This window comes from Pipistrellus hanaki, assembly GCF_964339955.1.
Source record: "Pipistrellus hanaki genome assembly, chromosome: 8".
Lineage (NCBI taxonomy): Eukaryota > Metazoa > Chordata > Mammalia > Chiroptera > Vespertilionidae > Pipistrellus > Pipistrellus hanaki.
In genome coordinates, this window is record NC_140510.1 from 17,860,069 (window position 1) to 17,882,347 (window position 22,279).

The 22,279-nt window shown below is 38.0% G+C and overlaps 1 protein-coding gene across 1 annotated transcript in view; it reads right to left on the minus strand.

The window, feature by feature from the left end:
• Positions 1-5,830: 5,830 nt before the first annotated feature.
• The window catches only part of MCM6 (minichromosome maintenance complex component 6), a 35,000-nt gene continuing 18,551 nt past the window's right edge, over positions 5,831-22,279 (minus strand). The window contains exons 11-17 of the mRNA XM_084892256.1: positions 20,749-20,904; positions 18,934-19,062; positions 15,415-15,576; positions 12,873-13,008; positions 11,730-11,885; positions 9,455-9,594; positions 5,831-6,342 (exon numbers count right to left, since the gene is read on the minus strand). Of these exons, the coding sequence (XP_084748382.1) occupies positions 6,226-6,342; positions 9,455-9,594; positions 11,730-11,885; positions 12,873-13,008; positions 15,415-15,576; positions 18,934-19,062; positions 20,749-20,904 (996 nt within the window). The 3' untranslated portion in view covers positions 5,831-6,225. The remainder of the gene's footprint in view (positions 6,343-9,454; positions 9,595-11,729; positions 11,886-12,872; positions 13,009-15,414; positions 15,577-18,933; positions 19,063-20,748; positions 20,905-22,279) is intronic.

Genomic DNA, 22,279 nt, shown 5'->3' on the forward strand with positions numbered 1-22,279 from the left:
TTTTTGGTCTTACAAAACATTTTAAAATGTGTTTACATAACACAACAAACACTAGTCCCTTGCCAAACCTTTCCCCCGTCCCTTTAAAATATGTAAGTAAATGATGAAACATTTTGTTAAATATTCAAACAATATAGAAACATAGGAAATAACCCTGTAAATTCTCTCTCCCCTGCCAGACTGCCTCTTCAGCATCGCTTCCTTCCCCGTTTTCCTTCTCTGTGTGGCCGAATGGTAATCCAGGAGTTTGAAAGCTGGTTGAAGGCTCACCCGGAGAAATCCACTGAATTTCTCCGTGCCTGCCTCTTCGCCTGCGGAATGGAAACAGAATGGAAGTAGATGGCAGCGAGAACGAAGTGGGGTCGTTCGTTAGCATTTTAAACAATGCATCTCGGAGGTAGCTGTTACTGCATATACTCGTTGCAAACGAATGTAGGTGTGTAACATTTTAAATGTGTAATATAATTTAACGTATTATTCATAACACAAGGGTTAGGATTGTTCCTCAGCCTTCTTTCTTCTCTTCGCTTAATAGCTGCTGGAGCTCTGCCCTCATCAGAATGTACAGACCCACCTCTTTTAAGCATTCATTCTGTAGAAAGGAGGTAACATAAGCTAACCTCTTGCCTACTGAACACTGGTTCTATCTTAATTTTAATTGGTTGCAAATGTGTATAGATATACATTTCTACCCATACATTGCATAGCTTTGCCCACATGTGTGACTATTTCTTTAACGTAGATTCTTAGGAATTAAGTTGACCCAATGGCATACCTGTTTAGAATTCTGATTGAAATACAGAGTCTTCCACTGCAGGCTTCTTCAAATTTAAATTCTACAGACAGAAGTGTGCTTAAATCTCTCTGCTTTGCCAACACTTTTTATAAAACTTGACATTTTTGACACTTGGAAAAATGAAAATGAAATTATTATCTTTATTGGTTTCTTATTTTTCCTGTTAATTGGCTGCTTGTTTTTCTTCTGAGATTTATGTTTATATCCTTTGTACATTTTTATTATTTTAACTTATTACTGAAATAAAAACTCTTAAGAGTTTGGATATCATATATTAAAACATGATAGAGCCGTGCCAGTCCTGCAGCCCACACATTTCTCTCCTGTGTTCTCAGGTGAGCAGGAGAAACAAACAAAAAACATGATAGGAAACAATTTCCCCCGGTTCTTCAATATGGTTTATGGTGTCTTTTTTTTTTTTTTTTTTTTTTAAATATATTTTATTGATTTTGTACAGAGAGGAAGGGAGAGAGATAGAGAGTTAGAAACATCGATGAGAGAGAGTCATCGATCAGCTGCCTCTTGCACACCCCCTACTGGGGATATGCCCGCAACCAAGGTACATGCCCTTGACCGGAATCGAACCCGGGTCCCTTCACTCCCCAAGCCTACGCTCTATCCATTGAGCCAAACCGGTCTCGGCTATGGTGTCTTTTAAAGTACATTCCTGGTACCATAGTTTAAGCCTCATGTCAAACCTACATTTCTTTATCCCGTTTTAAGTCTTTACATCTTTAGCTCCTCTTGAATTTTAACTATGTATATTGTGTGGCATGGATTATCAATTTCTAATATGGTTATTGAATAGGCTATCTTCTTCCATGATTTGAAATGCTACATTATCAGGAACAAAATATCTATAAAGACATAGAGATTTCAGGACTTTCTACTGCTTGATTATCCATTCCTGTGACAATACCACACAATTTAAATTTCTATAGGTGTGTAGTACTTTTCACTTTATGTTAGGACATAGCCTCTCCTTTCATTCTATTTCCTGGTGTTTTCTTGGTGTGCACACACACACATTCACTTTTTCCCTATTTTTTTAAAATAGAAACAATTTTCACTTACTGGAATTTTAAAGATGGCCTTCACATCAAGCTTCAAATCTGGTAACCATCATTCTGTTGTCTCTATCAATGAGTTTGTTGCTTTTTGTGTATTATCCCACATATGAGTGAAATCATGTGGTTCTTATCCTTTTCATCTGACTTTTTTCACTTGGCATAATACTCTCAAGATCCATCCATGTGATCACAACTGGCAATATTTAAATTTTTTAATGGCTGAGCAATATTCTACTGAATATATGTAGCATATCTGTATCCAATTGTCCACCAAAGGACACTGTTTCCATGTCTCAGCCACTGTGAATAAAGCTGAAATGAACATAGGGGTACATATACTAGAATCTTTACAGGTAAGTGTTTTCACATCAAGTTCCTGGCCATCCCCAACTCCTTCAACGAACAATCAGAATCTAGGTTTTGCTGAAATGAAGCTGATTTTTTAAGAAATATGTATTTTTTAATTGATTTCAAAGAGGAAGAGGGAGATAGAAACATCAATGATGAGAATCACTGAATGGTGCCTCCAGCATACGCCCACCCACCCCCTACCCCGGGGATCAAGGCTGCAATCTGGGCATGTGCCCTTGACCGGAATCAAACTCAGGACCCTTTAGTCCACAGACCATGCTCTATCCACTGAGCAAAACCAGCTAGGGCACAACCATCAGTTTGACCTCAGTATCTATAAGTCAGTTTTTATTTTATTTGTTCATTAATTTTGCTCTTTAGATTCCACATGTAAGTAAAATCATATGGTATTTTTCTTTCTCTGTGTGACTTATTTCATTTAGCATAAATCCATGTTGTCACAAATGGTAAAATTTCACTATTTTAATGGCTAACATTACATTGCATATATGTACCACAGCTTTCTTACCCATTTGTCTATTTGTGGGCATTTGAGTTGCTTCCAATTCTTGGCTATTTTAAGTAATATTGCAAGGAACATACTCTTTCAAATTAGTGTTTTCGTTTTCCTCGGACATACGTATACCCAGAAGTGAAATCTCTGAGTCATAGGATAGCCTTCATTTTGTTAATGTGGAGTATCAATCACATTGGTTGATTTGTGGACATTGAACATTCTTGAGTCCCTGGAATAAATCCCACTTAATCATGGTGTATGACCCTTTTAATGTATTGTTGAATTCAGTTTGCTAATAATTTGTTGAGGGCTTTTGCATCTATTATCAGGGATGTTGGCCTGTAATTTTTTCTTTTGGCAACCTCCTTTAGTTTTGCTGTCAGGGTAATAATGGCCTACTAAACTGAGTTTGGAAATGTTTCCTCCTTTTCTATTTTTACGGAGTTTGAGAAAGATTGGTATCAATTCTTTAAATGTTTGGTAGAATTTACTATTTAAGCCATCTGGTCCTGCACTTTTTTTTGTTGAAAGGTTTTGTTTTTTTTTAAATATGTTTTTATTGATTTTAGAGAGAAGGGATTGGGAGAGATGGAAACATCAATGATGAGTCATCATTGATTGGCTGCCTCCTGGAGATTGAGCCAGCAACACAGGCATGTGCCTTAACCGGGAATCAAACTGGGGACCTCCTGGTCCATGGGTCGACACTCAACTACCGAACCACTCCAGCAGGGCTGATGAGAGGTTTTTGATTATTGATTCAATCTCCTTACTAAAAATTGGTCTGATCAGATTTTCTGTTCCTTTATGATTAAGTCTTGGTAAGTTGTAATGTTTCTAAAAATTTATGAACTCCCCTCTTGTTGATGGATATGTTAGAATTTGAAAATACATTAAATTTATAGTTGATACTTTCAACATTCCAATAGTCCCATTCAGTAATATGTTGTATCTACCCACTTACTAAACACTTGTCTAATTTTCTTCATAAAGATCTTGTATGCCATTTATCCATTTTACCTTCCCGACAAGTAACATGTGGAGGAAGGGAGGTTATGTGGAAATGTAAGCACTCATTCAGATGGACAAAAGTGACTGTAGCCCCATCTGATTTTGCTCAGTGGATAGAGCATCAGCCTGTGGACTGAAGGGTTTAGGTTCGATTCCAATCAAGGGCACATGCCCCGATTGCGGGCTCAATTCCCAATATAAGGTGCACAGGAGGCAGCCGATCACTGGATCTCTTTCATCACTGATGTTTCTCTCTCTCCTTTACTCTCTGAAATCAATAAAAATATATATATAAAAAAAGAACTCTGACTGCATTTATAGTAATTACCTCGCCTTGCTCTGGAGCCTGCACTCCCACTAATGGCAGAATTGGGAAGGGGATGAGATTCATCAAAACAAACCTCACATTTCATAAACTTCAAATTTTCCTTTGGGCCGATAGTGGACCAAATTAAAAGTTCAAATTCCTGTCAGGCTGTTTCTCTTCTTTCAGGACCTCTTAACACCATTTTCTTTATCGAGTGGGAGTCAATACAGAGAAGGGCTCTTTCTTGTTGTCTCCTAGCTTTTCTCTAGATTCTCTAGATTTCTAGAGTCTAGAAAGTTCTTAACACCTGTTACTGAATGTCCTGCCTGACATTTGTCCATTTTCCACACCAGTATCTCATACCTGCCTCACTAGCAAGTCTTAGACCCCAAGGTATCTTCCTCCCAATAGCCTCTAATACCCTCATTAGAAACATACTTTTGAAGGAGCTTATAACCCTGCATTTGCTAACTGTGCAGGTTTTCTATTTCCAGTGTCCCCACCCTATCTTTTTCAAGCCAATGGAGAGTGAAATTACTAGTAGTGAACTCACATATGAACATGCCCTAACTGGCCCTACAGGCCAAGAATGACATCTGGTAAAAGCTGCAGCAATAGAAACTGCATCATCAGTATACTGATCATAACTAAGTTTCAGGAAGTTAGTATCATAAACAGCAATAACTTTTACCTGGAAGAAAGCCATAAAATTTGGCAATGGTTTATATATATAAAATCATATTTCCCTTTAAAAAAGTTAGAAAATAACTCCTAGGGCACAGAAGTTAGACTATTACAAAGTGATGATGCCCTAGCTGGTTTGGCTCAGTGGATAGAGCTTTAGCCTGCAGACTGATTCCAGTCTAGGGCACATGCCTGGGTTGGGGGCTTGATACCCAGTAGGGGGAATGCAGGGGGCAGCTGATCAATGATTCACTCTCATCATCAATGTTTCTATCTCTCTCTTCCTCTCTGAAATCAATAAAGATATATATATATATATATATATATATATATATATATATATATATGTTTTAAATATTTTATGGATATTTCACAGAGAGGAGGAAGGGAGAAAGAGATAGAGAGCTGGAAAAGTCGATGAGAAACACCGACCAGCTGCCTTCTGCACACCCCCTACCGGGGATGTGCCTACAACCAATGTACATACCCCCGACCGGAATCAAACCCGGGACCATTCAGTCCACAGGCCGACGCTCTATCCACTGAGCCAAACCAGCTTCGGCTCAATAAAGATATATTTTAAAAATAATAAGACTCATAGTTACAAGTAGATGGAATCTATATATATAAAAGCCTAAGCGACTGAATGACCGAATGACTCGTTGACCAGTTGTTATGATGCGCACTGACCACCAGGGGCAGATACTCAATGCAGGAGCTGGCCTGTGGCGGTCAGTGTGCTCTCACAGCGGGAACACTGCTCAGCTGACCAATGGGAGCCAGATGCTGGCGAGCGCTGTTGCGGCAGAAGCCTCTCCTGATCACGACTGGGCACGAGCCTGTGGCAGGCGCAGCAGGGCTGGGATGAGCAGGAGCAGCAGGCGGCATTGGACTGCCAGTTTCAGCCCAATCCCTGCAGGACACGCCAAGGGACCCCACCGGTACACAACCAACCTGTGGCCAGCCAACCTCCCGCAGTCCCTCCCCCACCACCCGCCGGCTGGCCAACCTCCCAGCAGGCCCCGAGGGACCCCACCTGTGCATGAATTTGTGCACCAGGCCTCTAGTAAGGGTATAAATAAATTCAAGACAAATGCAAAACAAGTTATTTTATTTTGATGAAAAACTGCAATAGTTAGCAATTGAAAGTTATTTCCCCAATAAAATACTACATACCATAAAAGTAATGGACCATTTTCCTACAAATGAAAGCAAAGGTCTTAGTTACCGAAACCACACATTATTGGGTTCCAACTTCATTTAGATAAGAAGCACACTAAACAAAGGCTAAAGCCCACGTTGGCATAGAAGTGTATGACAGGAATGTGGCACACAGGACCTTCAACTCAGTTCGTTACTCAACAATGAATCTTCCAGAAGCATTGCTCCCAGAAACGTTCTCTCCCCAGCAGAGCTCCATCAGACCCCGGCTCCAGGCAGGCCAGGAGGCAGAGGGCCACAGTTGCTTTGGTTAGTTGCTTTCAATATCTCAATCTTCAAGCAAGTAATTAGGGTTCACTACTAAGTAGGGATCCTCTTCATAGCTCTCACTCCCTTCCGTGGAGCCTTTCAATCCAGCCTGGGTGAGCTCGATGAGAACATGATCCTGTGAAGCACAAACATTCGTCCTCAGGGCTCCACAGTATCATAGACATGCCAGGTGCATAGCACCTGACTCTTCTAAGTGTTTGCTACTAGCATTTTCTTTCATTCCCCCTCCAGACACTCTTAGAAAAAGGACCATACTTTAAAATCATTATTAAGGATCTGCTAAACCTGTCCCCATTAGGATATAGACCTTTTCTCACCCTCAACCTCCTTTGAAAAATCAAGAAATATGGACCTGGCTTATGTGGCTCGGGTGGCCGGTTCGACCTCCAATCAGGGCACATGCCCAGTTTTGGGTTCAATCCCAACAGGGGGTTGTGCAGGAGGCAGCCAACTGATGTATCTCTGTCTCTTCCCTCCACTCCCCTCCTCTGTCCCTTCTTTTCTCAAAAACCAGTAAAAATATATTTAAAAAAAAAAATTTTTTTTTTAAAGAAAAATTAAGGAACATGTAAGTTAGCTCAACAGTCATTGTGGTTTTAATAAGGTTTCCTGGCATACTACATCAAGTACTTGTAAATATAACTTCAAAAGGCAAGATGTATGAATTTTAAGATTTGCAACTGTGTAAAATACTCTGATATGTTTATCACTCTGATAAAAGTATTTAGTTTCACTTAATATTTTGATAATTGTAATTACTGATCACTGAACTCTTTCTTTACTATCCATTCATAAATCAGAAGTAGAATCTGAGGATAAATTTCACTCTAATCTATGAGCTAATAAAAAAAAAAAAGAACATGCCACATGGCTTAAAAATACTGATGACAGATTTCAAGCCTATGATGTACCTATACATCAACCTAAAATGTCCACAAATGAGAAGGACTCCTAGCCAAGCCTATGTGGAGGAACTCGGGGAATAGTGATTCGATCCTAAGAAGGTACCAAAGTCCCACGGAATGAGCCTAATGCCATTAAGAGGGACTGGACACTTTCAAGCACTTTATGTACTAACACACCCTTAGAGGAAGAAGGCTGATGAGCACCGTACAAGTTCTCTAGTCTTTGCGGTGAATTAGCTCAGGCAGTGGGTCAAATTAATCAGTGTACATCAGTTAATTTCGCAATGTGTCCCACTGTGGATTTCCGCATTGATCATTTTACCTTACACCGATCCCAGGGGACTCTAGGGAGGGAAGGGCTGGCCTGGTGCAAAAACACTGCCTGCTATTGGAAAGACAATTCTGAGCACGCACTACCCCGGCTATGGAGCGATGATTAGCTTTATTTCCATATATATTACTTATTAAGTTCTGATATGAATAGCTGTTCTCATCATCCCCCAACCCCTGAAAGTATACACTCATTTGCATCTGCTCTCACAGGTAAACAGATAAGACAACCCTCAGATGTGATACCTACAATATTTATATAGTGAGCACTGAAGCGAAATGCAGGACAATTGAATCTCTGCCATTTGAACAGAAAATTTCAATTATTCAGGAAATATTTGACTCCTCTATGCACCAGGATACCGTGGTTAACAAGACAAAGTCCCTGCCCTCATGGTGCCTGCCTTCTAATGAGAGAGACAAACGGAACACCTAAGGAATAAACTACCAGGCAATAAGCACTATGAAGAACCACAAAGCAGGGCAAGGGGGTGACAGCAAGGAGGCTATTTCAACAGGTTGGGCAATAAAAAGCCTCTTTCGGATGGAGGAGGGGATCTAGGCGAGTGCAAAGGGCGAGTGCAAAGGTCTTCATGTGTGGTGTGTCAAAGGAACCGTGTCAAGGCCAGTGTCGCTGAGTAGACTGGGAAGAGAAAGGGGGCAATAAAATGAAGTGAACAAGACAGACAGACTGTCTGTGTAGGCTTCTGCAGACCAGGTATTAGCAACTGGATTTTATTCTAAATGGAAGGGAAGGACTGGAAAGGAGGGCACTAAAATAATTGGACTTGTAAAAAGATGCCTCGCTACTGGGCAGAAAGCCAATACAAAGGGGGACAGACATAGGTGGTGAGAAAAGAACAGAAAATACACATACTGAAGGCAAAGCTCATAGAACTTGCTGCTAAAAGAGAAGTTTTGAGGGAAAAGTGGAATCAAGAATGATTCTAAGGTGTCTGGCCTAAACTAACCGAGTAAATGGGATCAACTCGGAGGGGTTGGGGGGGGCGCTGTTTTAAACACATTAAATGGGAGATGCCTATTATTTTGCAAATAGACAGCTGGCACATACATCTGGAGTACAGAGGAAAGGTGAGAGCTGGAAATTTATATCTGGGAATCGACAGCTGGGTTTAAATTCACAGAACTAAATGAGATCACTTAGGTAGTGAATGTAAATAGAAAAGAGGTGTGAGGAATGAGCAGACCATTTAAAAAGTGACAAAGTAAAAGATTAAGAAAAAGAGACTAAAGAGAAATAACCAGTGAGACAACCTGCTGCAAGGTTGAATACTGAGAAGGGTCAATTAATTTGAGCAGAGAGAAAGTATGAATATAACGGTCCTTTAACAGAGTGGGAAAGTGAACTGACAGGGAAAAGTAACAGCACCGGCAGGGCTACTGTAAAGTCTGTAAGATACAGAATTGTCCACTGGAGACTTGTGGTCATACATTTAAATAAGAATGGGCACATGGTTGCCTGCTTTCCAGGAAATAATATTATTCTAGATATTTTTATATTATTATTATTAAATATTATTCTAGATATTTTTAAATGCCTGGATATGGGTATAAAGAAAGAGTTAGATTTAACCAAGACTGGGGCCTGGCCAAACAAGTAACAGAGAATGAAGTTGAAAGTAAAAGAAAAGAGTGATTATTAGAATGTAAACTACACAAGAAGGTAAGGATCTGAGGAAGGTGAAATATAAAAGTTAGGTAATAGTGGTTGATATTTGAAAGTGTGAGTAATGAGAGAGAAAACAAAGATTAAAAACACTCAAATAATAAGACCCTAAATCCACCTTCCCAGATTTGACTTACATTCTGCTTTTAGAGTAAATAAGTCAACCAAATGCTATTAATTCTGTTACAATTCATAATTCTGACTAGACACAATTATTCAAAATAAATAAACATTTAATGAACCTACACAAGAGGCATGAGCTCCCTCCCTCATTAAAACCCAAGCAAGCAAAGTTCTGTACGTACATAGTGGGTGAGTCGGTAAATTACTTTCTCTATGATCCTCTTTTTATTTATGAGTTCCTCTTCAGAATCTATTTCTGATTCAATTTCCTTCAAGTACCAGTTAACAAGCTCACTCCTCTTTAATGCCGACTCATCCTCTTCTGCAACAAAAAATACATTTGAAAAAGATTAAATTATCTTTCTAGCAAATTGTACTGTCAATCCTGGGGGTTTGCACACACAAGATATGTACAGATTAGATAACCACCAACCAGACAGAAAGTACATCGGCCGAAGTAAGATTTGCAGTGTTCCAGCATAAGCCTGAAATAACCTGTCATGTTACGCGTATGCTTGACTTTATCCTGAAGAGAAAAATCAAGTTAAATAGATATAAGAAACAAGTTTTAAAGCTACTAATATTTCAGAGTATAAGGTGTTTCCTTCACCTTTTTATGCTTCATCATCTAAGAGAATGTCTGCCAACAGCAACTGAAGGCATAAATTAGAAATGAAACAACAGCAATCAAAACTTAAATATAACTTTTCTTCTTTGGAAAAAGAAAGACTGGAATTGAGGTCTACTGAGAAGCAAAACCCATGGGAATTGCCTAGACGCTGTGGCTCAGTGTGAGAGTCAACCCATAAACCAGGAGATCACGGGTTCAAATCTTGACCAGGGCACATGCCCAGGTTTGATGCTTCTATCTCTCTCTCTCCTTCTCTTCCTTTCTGAAATCAATAAAAACATTTAAAAAAAAACACACACACACAAAAAACCCCCACAAAACAAAACCACAAGAATTTACTCAAATAACAATTTATCCCAGCAAGGTCTATTCATACTGACTGAATTGTGTGGTTTTAAAAGTCCAAAGCAGTAATCTTAAATTCATAAGGAAACCTGCATAATATTATAACACTGAAATAAAATACAACCTAGCTCTAACCAGGTTGTCTCAACGGATAGAGCTTCAGCCTGTGGAGTGAAGGGTCCTTTGTTCGATTCCGGTCAAGGACATATACTTGGTTGCGGGCACATCCCAAGTAGGAGGTGTGTAGGAAGCAGCTGATGGATGTTTCCAACTCTCTATCCCTCTCCCTTCCTCTCTGTAAGAAATCAGTAAAATATTAAAAAAAAAATAAAAAATAAAAAATAAAAAATAAAAAATAAATATATATATATATATATATATATATATATATATATATATATATATAATCTAAAAGGTCTATTTAGTCTTGATTCTAGCAATTGCTAATAAAATGCAAAATAAAAATTGGAAAATTCTAGCTTTACTGACAACTGTCTTTGAAAAGTTTATTATGGCTGTACAGTAAGTACTCGCTTAACATCGTCAATAGGTTCTGCAATTTTAATTAAAACAACATCTAATTGGCCGGGTAAACAGTGATTTTTTTTCTTTTCTTTTTTAAGAAAGGAAGACCTACTAGAATTTATCTATGGAATGCAGATTATCTGGGTGCCAATCATATCTTTGCCCCATCAATGGTCTGCCATGTTTAAAACTTGTTTAAAGTATAATGTGAACACAAGAACACGTAAGCTCCCAAATCTTTTTAAATGAAAAGGGAGCACCTGTATGTTCTAGTGGCTTCTTTACTATCTTTTTTCCTCCCGCCCACTGGCCAGTTATGAAGGGAAAGAGCAGAGGTTGCAGGGCTCACACTTCTAGTAAAGCCAAGATAGTCTCTGGTCTTCCTTGACTCCATCTCAGATAGGATGCTATGATGACAGCATCTGTCCAAAAGCTGGAATATTGGAACTTTTACATAAGAAATGTCTGATGGTCAATCACCAAATTAAGATTTTAAGCTTGACCCCTTGATTTCATTATTTCTCCTTCTACCTTGTGGGAAAGCACTTACGGGTAGAAAATGTATGACTGTCCAGATATATCACTTTATCTATGAAGAAATGAGTTCATCCCAGCCTGGGATGTATTTGTGCTGATACAGTCTTTTGAGTTCAATTACTTGCCTATGAAATATAAATAACCTAGGAGTTGAAACATTTAAAATAAAGCTATAGTAAGGAATAGTGATTTTGCATCTTTAAAAACATTATTAAGGACTTCTTTTTGTATTGTAGAACCCCAAATTCTTCTTCAAAACTATTAAACCACAAATCTTGTCTGACAATGAACTTGTGGGGAAAAGTATAGGCTGACACCCTGCCGAGGGAAGCTTGTCTAACAATTTATCCTCTCCTGACAAAACACAATCTTAGTGATCAGAAGCGGTTTATGTGAATGTCTGAGCCTGGGTGCCTCACCTTCTTCCATCTTCCTGAGGTGAAGCACAATAAGGTTGGAAATCCGGCAGTATTCGGAGAACCCCAGCCTTAAGGAGGCTTTGGGAACGGAATCTCGGTCTGTGTCGTCACTGTGGCCGTTGATTCCATTCACAGGAGGGGGGCTGTCAGCGTGACCTAAGGAAAACACAACCACCCGAGTCTGCCTTCTGCTCCATCAAAGTTTGCACAGATACTAAGATTGTAATACTAATTCCAAAACAAACATAAAGGCATATTTGGTATTTACAATAGTAATTTTACAAATAAAAGTTAAAAGCAGCCCTAGCCAATGTGGCTCAGTGGACAGAGCTTCAGCATGCGGACTCAGGGGTCTGAGGTTCCCTTCTGGTTAGGGGCACGTACCTCAGTTGCAGGCTCCTTCCCTGGCCTGGGTAGGGGTGCATGCGGGAGGTAACCAATCAATGTCTTTCTCTTACTTCGATGCTTTTTTTTTTCTCTCTCTCTCCCTCCTTTTCACTTTCTCTAAAAATCAATGGAAAAATATCCTCGGGTGAGGATTAACAAACAAAAAAAGGGGCAAATTTGAAAGAGCTATTAGTAAAGATAACTAAATTAGAAGAAATGGGAAGGATGAGAGATATAAAGATCTCATCTAGTTGGTTTGTCTCAGTAAACAGTGTCAGCCTGCGTACTGAAAAGTCCTGGATTTGATCCTGGTCAAGGGCACATGCCCAGGTGCGGGCTCAATGATTCTCTCTCATCATTGATGTTTCTCTCTCTCTCCCCCCATTTCCTTTTCTCTCTGAAATCAATTAAAAAAAAAAAAATTCATGATCTAAAATGCATCTATAATATTACATGCAAATTTTTATTTTATTCTTTTATGTAAAACTTTAAATTCTGAAATTTTTCTGTTTTAATGTATTTGAGAAAATTTTAATTCAAAAGCAAAATAACAATACAAATAAGGCTGGGGAATTTTTGGTATATTTTATCTTGTAAGAATACGTTTTTATTTTAATTAAATTTTAACTTGTAAACAGTTAATTACAATTCAATATCCACTTTCCCCTTTGCCACAGACTTCAAAACCATCACCATGACATCTCAGAGGCATTCTGGACTCTAATTCCAGAACAGATTTATAAACAAGTGTCTCACCATTGATGCCATCTGGGCTCTCATCGACTTCCATTTGGACTTCTTCGTCTTGATCTAGATTGACATCAGGTGTTTCTACACGGATGATGGATTTGTTCAGTAATCTGAAAGCTTCCTTCACATGTTTAGGTTGGACCTAAACCAATCAAGATGTGGTCAGTCAGTCTTCTCGGTTTAGCAAACAGATTTTCTCCAAACAAAATCACAGCAATATTTTGGTTTACTCACACTCTCCCTCCCTCTCACAGACATAAAATATGGCATAGTACCATAAAATCACCAACATGGCTAAAAAGACTAACAATATTGAGTGTTAGGAAAAAAATGTAGAACAACTTTCATTAGCCGCTAATGGAAATATAAATTGATAAAAGTGCTGTGGAAAATCATTTTTGGCAATCTTTACTAAACTGAACACATGTACAACCTAAGACCTAACAATTCTGTTGGATATATATATATATATATATATATATATATATATATATATATATATATATCTCCAACAGAAATGTATACATATATACATCATATGATCAAAAGATATGTATACCCCATAAGAACCCAAGTTGGGAACTAAGTGTTCAATGGTGAGTTGTTGTGATATATTCATTGATAGATCATACAGCATTGAAAATTGAACTACCTCTGTATATGGTCAAATAATCTTTGACAAAGGTGTCAAGACCATCCATTGGGGAAAGGATAATCTTTTCAACAAATGGTATTGAGAAAACTGGGTGTCATATACAGAAGAATAAAACTCAAAATAATAAATTAACTCAAAATAAATTAAAGACCTAAAACTATAAAAAACAATCTATAAGAAAACAGGGGAAAAGCTTCATGACATTGGATTTAGTAATGGTTTCTGAGAAATGATATCAAAAGCACAGGCAACAGCCTGGCCGGTGGGGCTCAGTGGTTGAGTATCAACCTATGAACCAGGAGGTCAGTTCAATTCCCGATCAGGACATATGCCCAGGTTGTGGGATCAACCCCAGCATAGGGCATGCAGGAGGCAGCCAGTCAATGATTCTCTCTCATCATTGATGTTTCTATCTCCCTTTCCCTTCCTCTGTGAAATCAATAAAAATAAAAGTAAAGCACAGGCAACAAAAAATAAAGTTGACAAATGAGACTACATCCAATTAAAAAACTTCTGAGTTGAGGAAATAATAGAATAAAAAAAGGCAATCTACAGAATGGGAGAAAATATTTGCAATTGATATATACGATGGGGATTAATATCTAAAACTTAAATAAAGTATACCCATGCCCATTGTACCATTATTCAAAATAGCCAAGAGGCGTGGAAGCAACCCAAATATCCCCTGATAGATGGATTAAAAAAATGTGGTAAATACACAGAATGGAATGTTACATGGAAAGAAATCCCATCCATGCTATAACATTGATGAATCTTGAGGACATTATGCTAAGTGAAATTAGGTTACACAGGCATGCTCACTGAAAGTTAAATGAGTTGTACACTTACAATTTTTGTACTTTTCTTAAAAAAAAAAAAGCTTATTAAAAGAAAAAGGACGTGTCCATTTTTTTTGGGGGGGGGGGTGATTGCTTCAAGTATTTTTTAAATAACCTACAATCTCTCTAAATCACCCTCCCTACCCAGATGAACCCCATAACAAGATAAACCCAGCAGAGCAATTTTTTAAAAAGATAATAAATATTAACAAAGACACTAAGTCATTTAAGAACAGTCAATATCAAGACATATCCTAATAAACTTACTGGCCTAGAAAAATAAAAAAATACTTTGGAGAAAGAGAAAGATCAAGCTACTTATGGGAGCAAAATTAATGAAGGGCTGGCCTCAGATTTCCCCACAGCAACAGTTAATGTCAGGATACAGTAGAAAAATTCACAAAAAAAGAAAATATGAGCCAAAGGTTCATATATCAAAGGTTGTATATTCAGATGAAATGATATATAAAAATGGGAAGGGAACAGAAGAGAACAGAGAGACCTGAGAGATAAATGTGCTGATTGCCTCTCATCTGTACCAGTCAAAATTTGATAAGTTAAGTGATAGATAAGCATATCTGACTGCACAAAGGTAAAAGTTAAGACGTTATTTTCTAAAATTATATGGTTGAGAGGTAGGGGAGTAGAAAACATGAAACACGCTGGTTTTATTACTGTTCATAGCAGGGAACCAATAGATAACCAAGGGCATAATATAAAGCTATAATAATAAAAGTTACCACTAAAATAAAATACAAACTTTCTGGATATCAGAACTGCATATATAAGCAGTTTCTTGAATGAACAGCATTAACAGTAACTCACTCTATAAGTATTACATAATCTATAACATGATTATCTCTTTACTATTTAACTACACTCAATAAATGCTCGACAGCAACCTTCTTCAAGGGAGAAATCCCAAGGTCCCATATCTTATGAGCACTTGACAGTTATATAATGCTAGTATGTCCCAAACCAAAGATAAAGAAATTGCTTATAAGCCGACAAATCAATTTCTCTTTCCATCCATTATGTTAAAGTGACTTGATACCTCATCACAGCAGTGCATCCGAGCCATGGCTTCCGAGAGTCGGATCATGCTCTCAAGCTGCCGCACTGTAATCCTCCAGGACGACTTGCTTACTCCAGAACCATCCCTCTGGCGGAGACGCTTATACTGCTCCACAATGAAGTCCTCCGACTCTCTGGAAATCTGTTTCAGAACATCACTTAGGTCAGAGCATTTCTACTTGACGGGAGCTGTGTTAAACAGAGCGTTAAGAGCCTTCCAGGTGGAGACATTAGGGGAACTGAGAAAGTCAAAACTTTGAAGCCAATGACAAGGAATTAACCCTGAAATGCCTTTCAATAGAAACTAAGGAGGCCTGTGGATTCCATGTACTATTTTATAAATAGGAAGGCAGCAGGATTAGTATTTAAGGAAAATGCAATTTCTAAAAACCTAGTGTCTCAGTGCACAGATTCACGCACATTGAAAGGGAATTAATTAGAATAAATATTTTAATATTGCTACTTGAAAAGAAAATAGGATTCTACTGAGTCTCTCCTATCTACCTACTCCAGGACTTCTGTGAAGATCAAATGAGATAAGGCACAAGGAAACGCTTCACAAACATTTGGTTAAACTGTTAAAATGTTTGCACTGGCTATAAAGCAAGTCGGGTTCCTGGGCTGAAGAAACTCCAAGGATGCTAGTGGCCAGGGAGAGGAAGCCGGATGTTGCCATGTGACGTCGTTCCCAGCGTCCACAGCCACCATTTCCAGGCTGGGCTGGGCTGGGCTGTGGGCTGCATTTTGTGCCATGGGGGGCAGGCGGGCGGTAGTGGCAGGGCCTGTGTCCCACTTGGGGGAAGCCGAATGTTGGTTTGTCAGCACTAGGTCCATAGTGTCTTTTATTTTTAAATGGCCAGTGTGCATCATGGCAGATCCTGCGCTGAGTGTCTGCTTCCTGGTGGTCAGTGCACATGATAGCTACTGGTCGGGTAGACAGACACCTAGGCTTTTATATATATAGAAGATATGTAACAAGCTGAAGCAATGGATAGGATGTAATCTTTTCATACAAGATGCCAGAGCCCATTAAATAAATTAATGCTCAGGCTATTCTTGAGATTCAATTAATTTATTTTGTCTTTAAGAATAAAGAACAGCCGGGACCGGTTTGGCTCAGTGGATAGAGCATCAGTCTGCGGACTGAAAGGTCCCGGGTTCGATTCCAGTCAAGGGCATGTACATTGGTTGCAGGCACATGCCCGGTAGGGGTTGTGCAGGAGGCAGCTGGTCGATGTTTCTCTCTCATCGATGTTTCTAGCTCTCTATCTCTCTCCCTTCTTCTCTGTGGAAAATCAATAAAATAAAAAATAATAAAAAAAAAAGAACAAAGGACAATACACATATATATTATCCACTAGCTATTTCAGTAAACTTTATTACTTTTCAAATAATAACAAAGAACCCTTATAAGAGGATTGTTCTTAATATATATCTTATTGATTTCAAAGAGGAAGGAAGAGGGAGATAGAAACATCAATGATGAGAGTGAATCACTTATCAGTTGCCACCTGCATGGTACCTACTGCGGATCACACCCACAACCCGGGCATGTGCCCTTGACAGGATTCAAACCCAGGACCTTTCAATCCGCAGAATGACACTCAAGCCACTGAGCCAAACCAGCTAGAGCAAACCCTCAGTTTTTCAGAGCCAGGAATACAGCATGTTAACAAAGAAAGCATGCCAAGGTCAGAGAGGCCAGTATGAAGTCATGGAGAACAAATGCCTCAACACACATAACCCTTAGTTTTAAAAGACTCACTAAACTTCTTTTAGGACAGTGAGAGTCAATCCCAATATTATAAACTAGAGGCCCGGTACACAAAATTCGTGCACAGGTAGGGTCCCTAGGCCTGGCTGGCAACTGGTAGGGCAATTGGGGGGGCCCCCACTGGCACCTGCCTTGGCTGGCCTTGCACTGCCTGCTTGCCTCGCTGGTTACCTCCCTCTGGGTTGACTGGCAAAGCAATCAGGGATTCCCTGCCTTGGCTGCATTGAGTGTCTGCTCCCTGGTGGTCAATGCGCATCACAGCAAACGGTTATTCCATCAGTCATTTGGTCTATTTGCATATTAGGCTTTTTTTTTTTTTTTTTTTTAAATATAAGATAACTAAATGAAAGTGATAAAGAATTAAAATCTCAGAATAACTTCCAAGCCCTGGCCAGATGGCTGTTTGTTGGGGTGTCATCCTGTTAACCAAAAGGTTGCTGGTTTAATTCCCGCAACCTTTTGGACACATTAAAAAAAAAAAAAAAAATAACTTCCAAAAGTCAAGCCAGACAATAATGAGTAAAAACCTAGAATCAACCAGAATTTTTTTCTTTCCATATTCTATTTTATGAAATTGCCAACTGGAGGTTTATTCATTTATTATTATTATTATTATTTTTAAAGTTGATTTTCATAGAGAAGGAAGAAGGAAAGAGTGAGAAACACCAATAAGCAAGAATCATGAATTATCTGCCTCCTATATGCCCCCTATCAGGGATCGAGCCCAAAACCTGGGCATGTACCCAGACCAGCAATTAAACCACTGAGCTATGCCAGCCGGGCTATTAAATGGAGGCTTATTAAAAAAAAAAAAAAAAAGTCTAAGTAACTATCCTGGATCCAGTGCAGATTCAACCTAATGAACTACATCAACTACTATAAAATAACAATCATGTTCATTCACAATTATCCAGAGGAATCCAAGTTTTTCCTCAGAGAAAGATATGAGAGCACTCAGTAGACTACTAAACACATACTCAGTTTTATGATTCTTAGGAATGGTTAAAATAAAAGAATGTCTGCCGCAGCCAGGTGGCGCAGTTGGGAGTATTGTCTTATGCACCAATAACGTTGCAGGTTCAAGCTCAGTCAGGGCACATGCCCAGGTTGAGGGCTTGATCCCCAGTAGAGGGTGTGTAGGAGGCAGCCAATCAATGATTCTCACTCATCATTGAAGTTTCTTTTTTTTTTTCTTTTATATATTTTATTGATTTTTTACAAAGAGGAAGAGAGAGGATTAGAGAATTAGAAACATCGATGAGAGAGAATCATCGATCAGCTGCCTTTTGCACACCTCCACCGGGGATGTGCCTGCAACCAAGGTACATGCCCTTGACCGGAATCAAACCTGGGACCTTTCAGTCCGCAGGTCGACGCTCTATCCACTGAGCCAAACCGGTTCCGGCTCATCATTGAAGTTTCTTTCTCTCTCTTGCTCTCCCTTTCTCTCTGAAATCAATAAAAATGTATTACAAAACAAAACTCTTCACCCACAAAAACTTGTTATTAGCACCTAACAAGGAAAAGAAATGGTATTCAGATATCTTTAAAATGCCCTTTTCTCAACTCTCTGAAGAAACTGATCTAAACAAACAAACCCCCAAAATAAACAAACAAAAAACCTAAACAAGTACAGGTTCAGATTTCTCCATGTAACCCTTTTGTCTAAATGCCATTTAAAATATACCCACGATGCTCTATTCTAGTATAAAAAATACACAGTACCTTTGGTTTAAACTGCCTTGCAAAGAGAAGATACCTCCTGATATCATCAAGGGAATAAACACGATCAATCGAATCTTCAATCCTTGAATGCAAGTCTACTATACGCCTTGCAATAGCATAATCTGTAACCTAATTCAAAACAAAAAAAATCACTTTGATCAGTCACATCAATATCCACTCCAGACTATCCTAAGCATTAAGAAATTATTCATAGTAAAAATACTAAGCTCTAATATACCACTGAAAGATGTATTCATAGGTACATTTCTGAGGAAAGTTTGTACCAATTTCATTTAAAACCAAATTAAAATGTTTACTTTTGCCCCAGTCCAAGAATATTCCTGAAGGAATTAACTGCCTTTAATAACAATAGCAGATTTCTAGGGCCCTTCGTGTATGCCAGCCACTGTTGCCTAAGTGTGTATAGAAGCATTAACTCATACAACCTTCACCAAAACCTTATTACATAGGTAATTATTACCCCTATTCTATAGATGAGTAAATTGAGGCTCAGAGAGGTTAAATCACTAGTCCAATATCACAGCAAGAAATGGAGCCAAGATTTAACAGTCCAGCTTCAAAGTCTATGTTTTTGGCCACTACATTATATTACCCTTTGTAAATATATAAAGGTAATCATCACAGAATTAATATTGAGAAAAAAAATCATACAAAAAATAAGCAATTTACTCTTAAATGGAATAGAAAACCATGTAGATGTAATGAGAACAAATTATACAGCAAATAGGGCAACATGTTAATACGTGAATAGAATAAAAGGTATATGTGTACCATGTGCACTATTATATTTCTTGCAACATTTTTGTAAGTCTGAAATTATTTCCAACAGTTAAAAAAAACTAATTTAATGGATCATGTACCAATAGAAATATATGAAATCAGATAACTCCCAACTATGAGTAGGTGGGAAAATATTTATGTGGATTTGTGGAGGGATAAAAACAAACCAAAACATAAAAACTAATGGAAGGCAGCTTTTATTTAGATTATATTTAAAGTTTTGCTGTAAGCAAGAGTAGGCATTGTGCCTAATGCAATACAGGATCCCCATGCTCAGTAATTAACAGTGCAGCCTATAATATTAGCTTCTATAGAATGTCACTTTGTAGTTCTATGCCTATCTAAGCTGTGCAGTATTGCTAAATATTTAAGTATAAATAAGTCTAATAGTTAACATGTCCAAATCCAACTACATCCACCACTTTACACTCAACCTTCAAGTTATTCTATAATTAAGGGAGAAAAGTGATACACACTCACTTTATGAGAAAATATAGGAAGACTAATGACTCCTGATTTGGAGGAGAAAAAAAAAAAGAAATTTCTTTGGTATTCCAATTTTTTCATGCTTATTAAAAAGATCCCCAACAAAACAAAAAATTCTTATAAAAATCTTAAAGAGAATGATTGAGAATTAATTATAATGTTTTATCTTTTCTTGTTAAATATATTAAATTTATTGGGGTGACACTGGTCAACATGAACATACAGGTTTCAGGTGTGAGTTTCTATGTTACAAGATCTTTATATTGCACCGTGTCCTTTTTCCTTTGAAAATTAAAACAAAAACAAAAAACCAGTAGCAAAAACAAAAACATTATATTCCTAACACAATTAAGTGGAACCAGCAATTCAAATGACTTTATTTTGAATTGCTTAATACATCTTTGCCCAATTGGAGAGAAATAGATCAGTGCAAACACATGTCCAGGAGTATATATCAAGCCTGACTCACTCAGTTATTCATATCGGAAATAACAAAATAAGCTAAGAGTGACAGATAATGTTGGTTACCTCATTACATTCATCCACAAGTATAAAGAAGAGATCAAATCGGGACATGATGGGAGCTGACAAATTTATATTCTGTTTCAAGGACTTTGATCTGTCATAGTGTCCACCGATTGGGTTTGCTGCTGCCAAAATGGATGTTCTGGCATTCAGAGTAGCCTGACCACAAAAGAAAGAATTATGATAGGTTTAAAAAGACATCTGGAAAGGTCAATAAACTTATGACAAAATGCTTGATCTCTTACATAATTAAATAAATGCTAACCAAAATACTAAGATATCATTTTTCACCTACTGGATCATTGAAAGTAAAATCTAATAACACACAGCACACAGGTACTCCCATATGATGATGGCGAAATGTGTGCATACCCGTTAAGCCTGAGATTTCTTGTTAGAAGTTTATCTTGCAGCTAGGTACAGAAAGATGTGTTTCAAGGATACCTACAATATTGCTTTTAATCAAAACGCTGGAAAGGCCGAAACCGGTTTGGCTCAGTGGTAGAGCGTCGGTCTGTGGACTGAAAGGTCGCAGGTTCGATTCCAGTCAGAGGCATGTACATTGGTTACGGGCACATCCCCGGTAGGGGGTGTGCAAGAGGCAGCTGGTTGATGTTTCTCTCTCATCGACGTTTCTAGCTCTCTATCTCTCTCCCTTCCTCTCTATAAAAATCAATAAAATATATTTTAAAAAAAATTAAAAAAAAAAAAAAGGCTGGAAAGGACGCAAATATCACTCTGTAGGTGTCTAATTGGGGTACATACAACTGAAAACCATGCAGTTTAAAAAAAAACCCAAAATGGATATAATATGTGCCAATATAGAAAGATTGCCAAAATAAAATTATGACATTAAACGAGTAAGAAACAAAACTACAATATATGTATTATGCTTGTTTCTATATAAAATATTCCTAAAAGGGGCATAAACTCAGCAGGTATTTCTGAATATTTATTAGTGCTGGGAGTTGCAAGGAAAGATTTCTCTTTCTTATATTTTAGAGTACTGCTTAAATTTTCCTCACTATTTGAATGTATTACTTTATTTAAAAAGTTTGATTCTCTCGAGTGTTAGTCACAATACTGTACAGTCTTATACCACTAATGACAGGGGTAGATTCTGAGAAATGAGTTGTTAGGCAATTCTATGGTGTTCTAAGATCATAGAGTGCACTTACACTTATGGATGGTATAGTCTACTGTTTAAAACAACATGAGAGTCAATCAAGCATGAGAAGATGATGCAATCAGAGATGTAAACACAATATGTATGAGGCTGTTGTCTGAGTGGTATGGCTTACTGTTGTATAGCTAACTTTTTTTTTTTATAAGTAGGAAGAGAACACTCTAAAACAATAATACCCAGTATTATGTACTGTACATAATTATATGTGCTCTATTTTATACAACTGGCAGCACAGTAGGTCTGTTTGCACCAGCATCACCACAAATGTGAGTAATGTGATGTAATTAGATATTACTACGACTAAGACGTCACTAGGCGACAGGAATTTTTCAGCTCCATTATAATCTC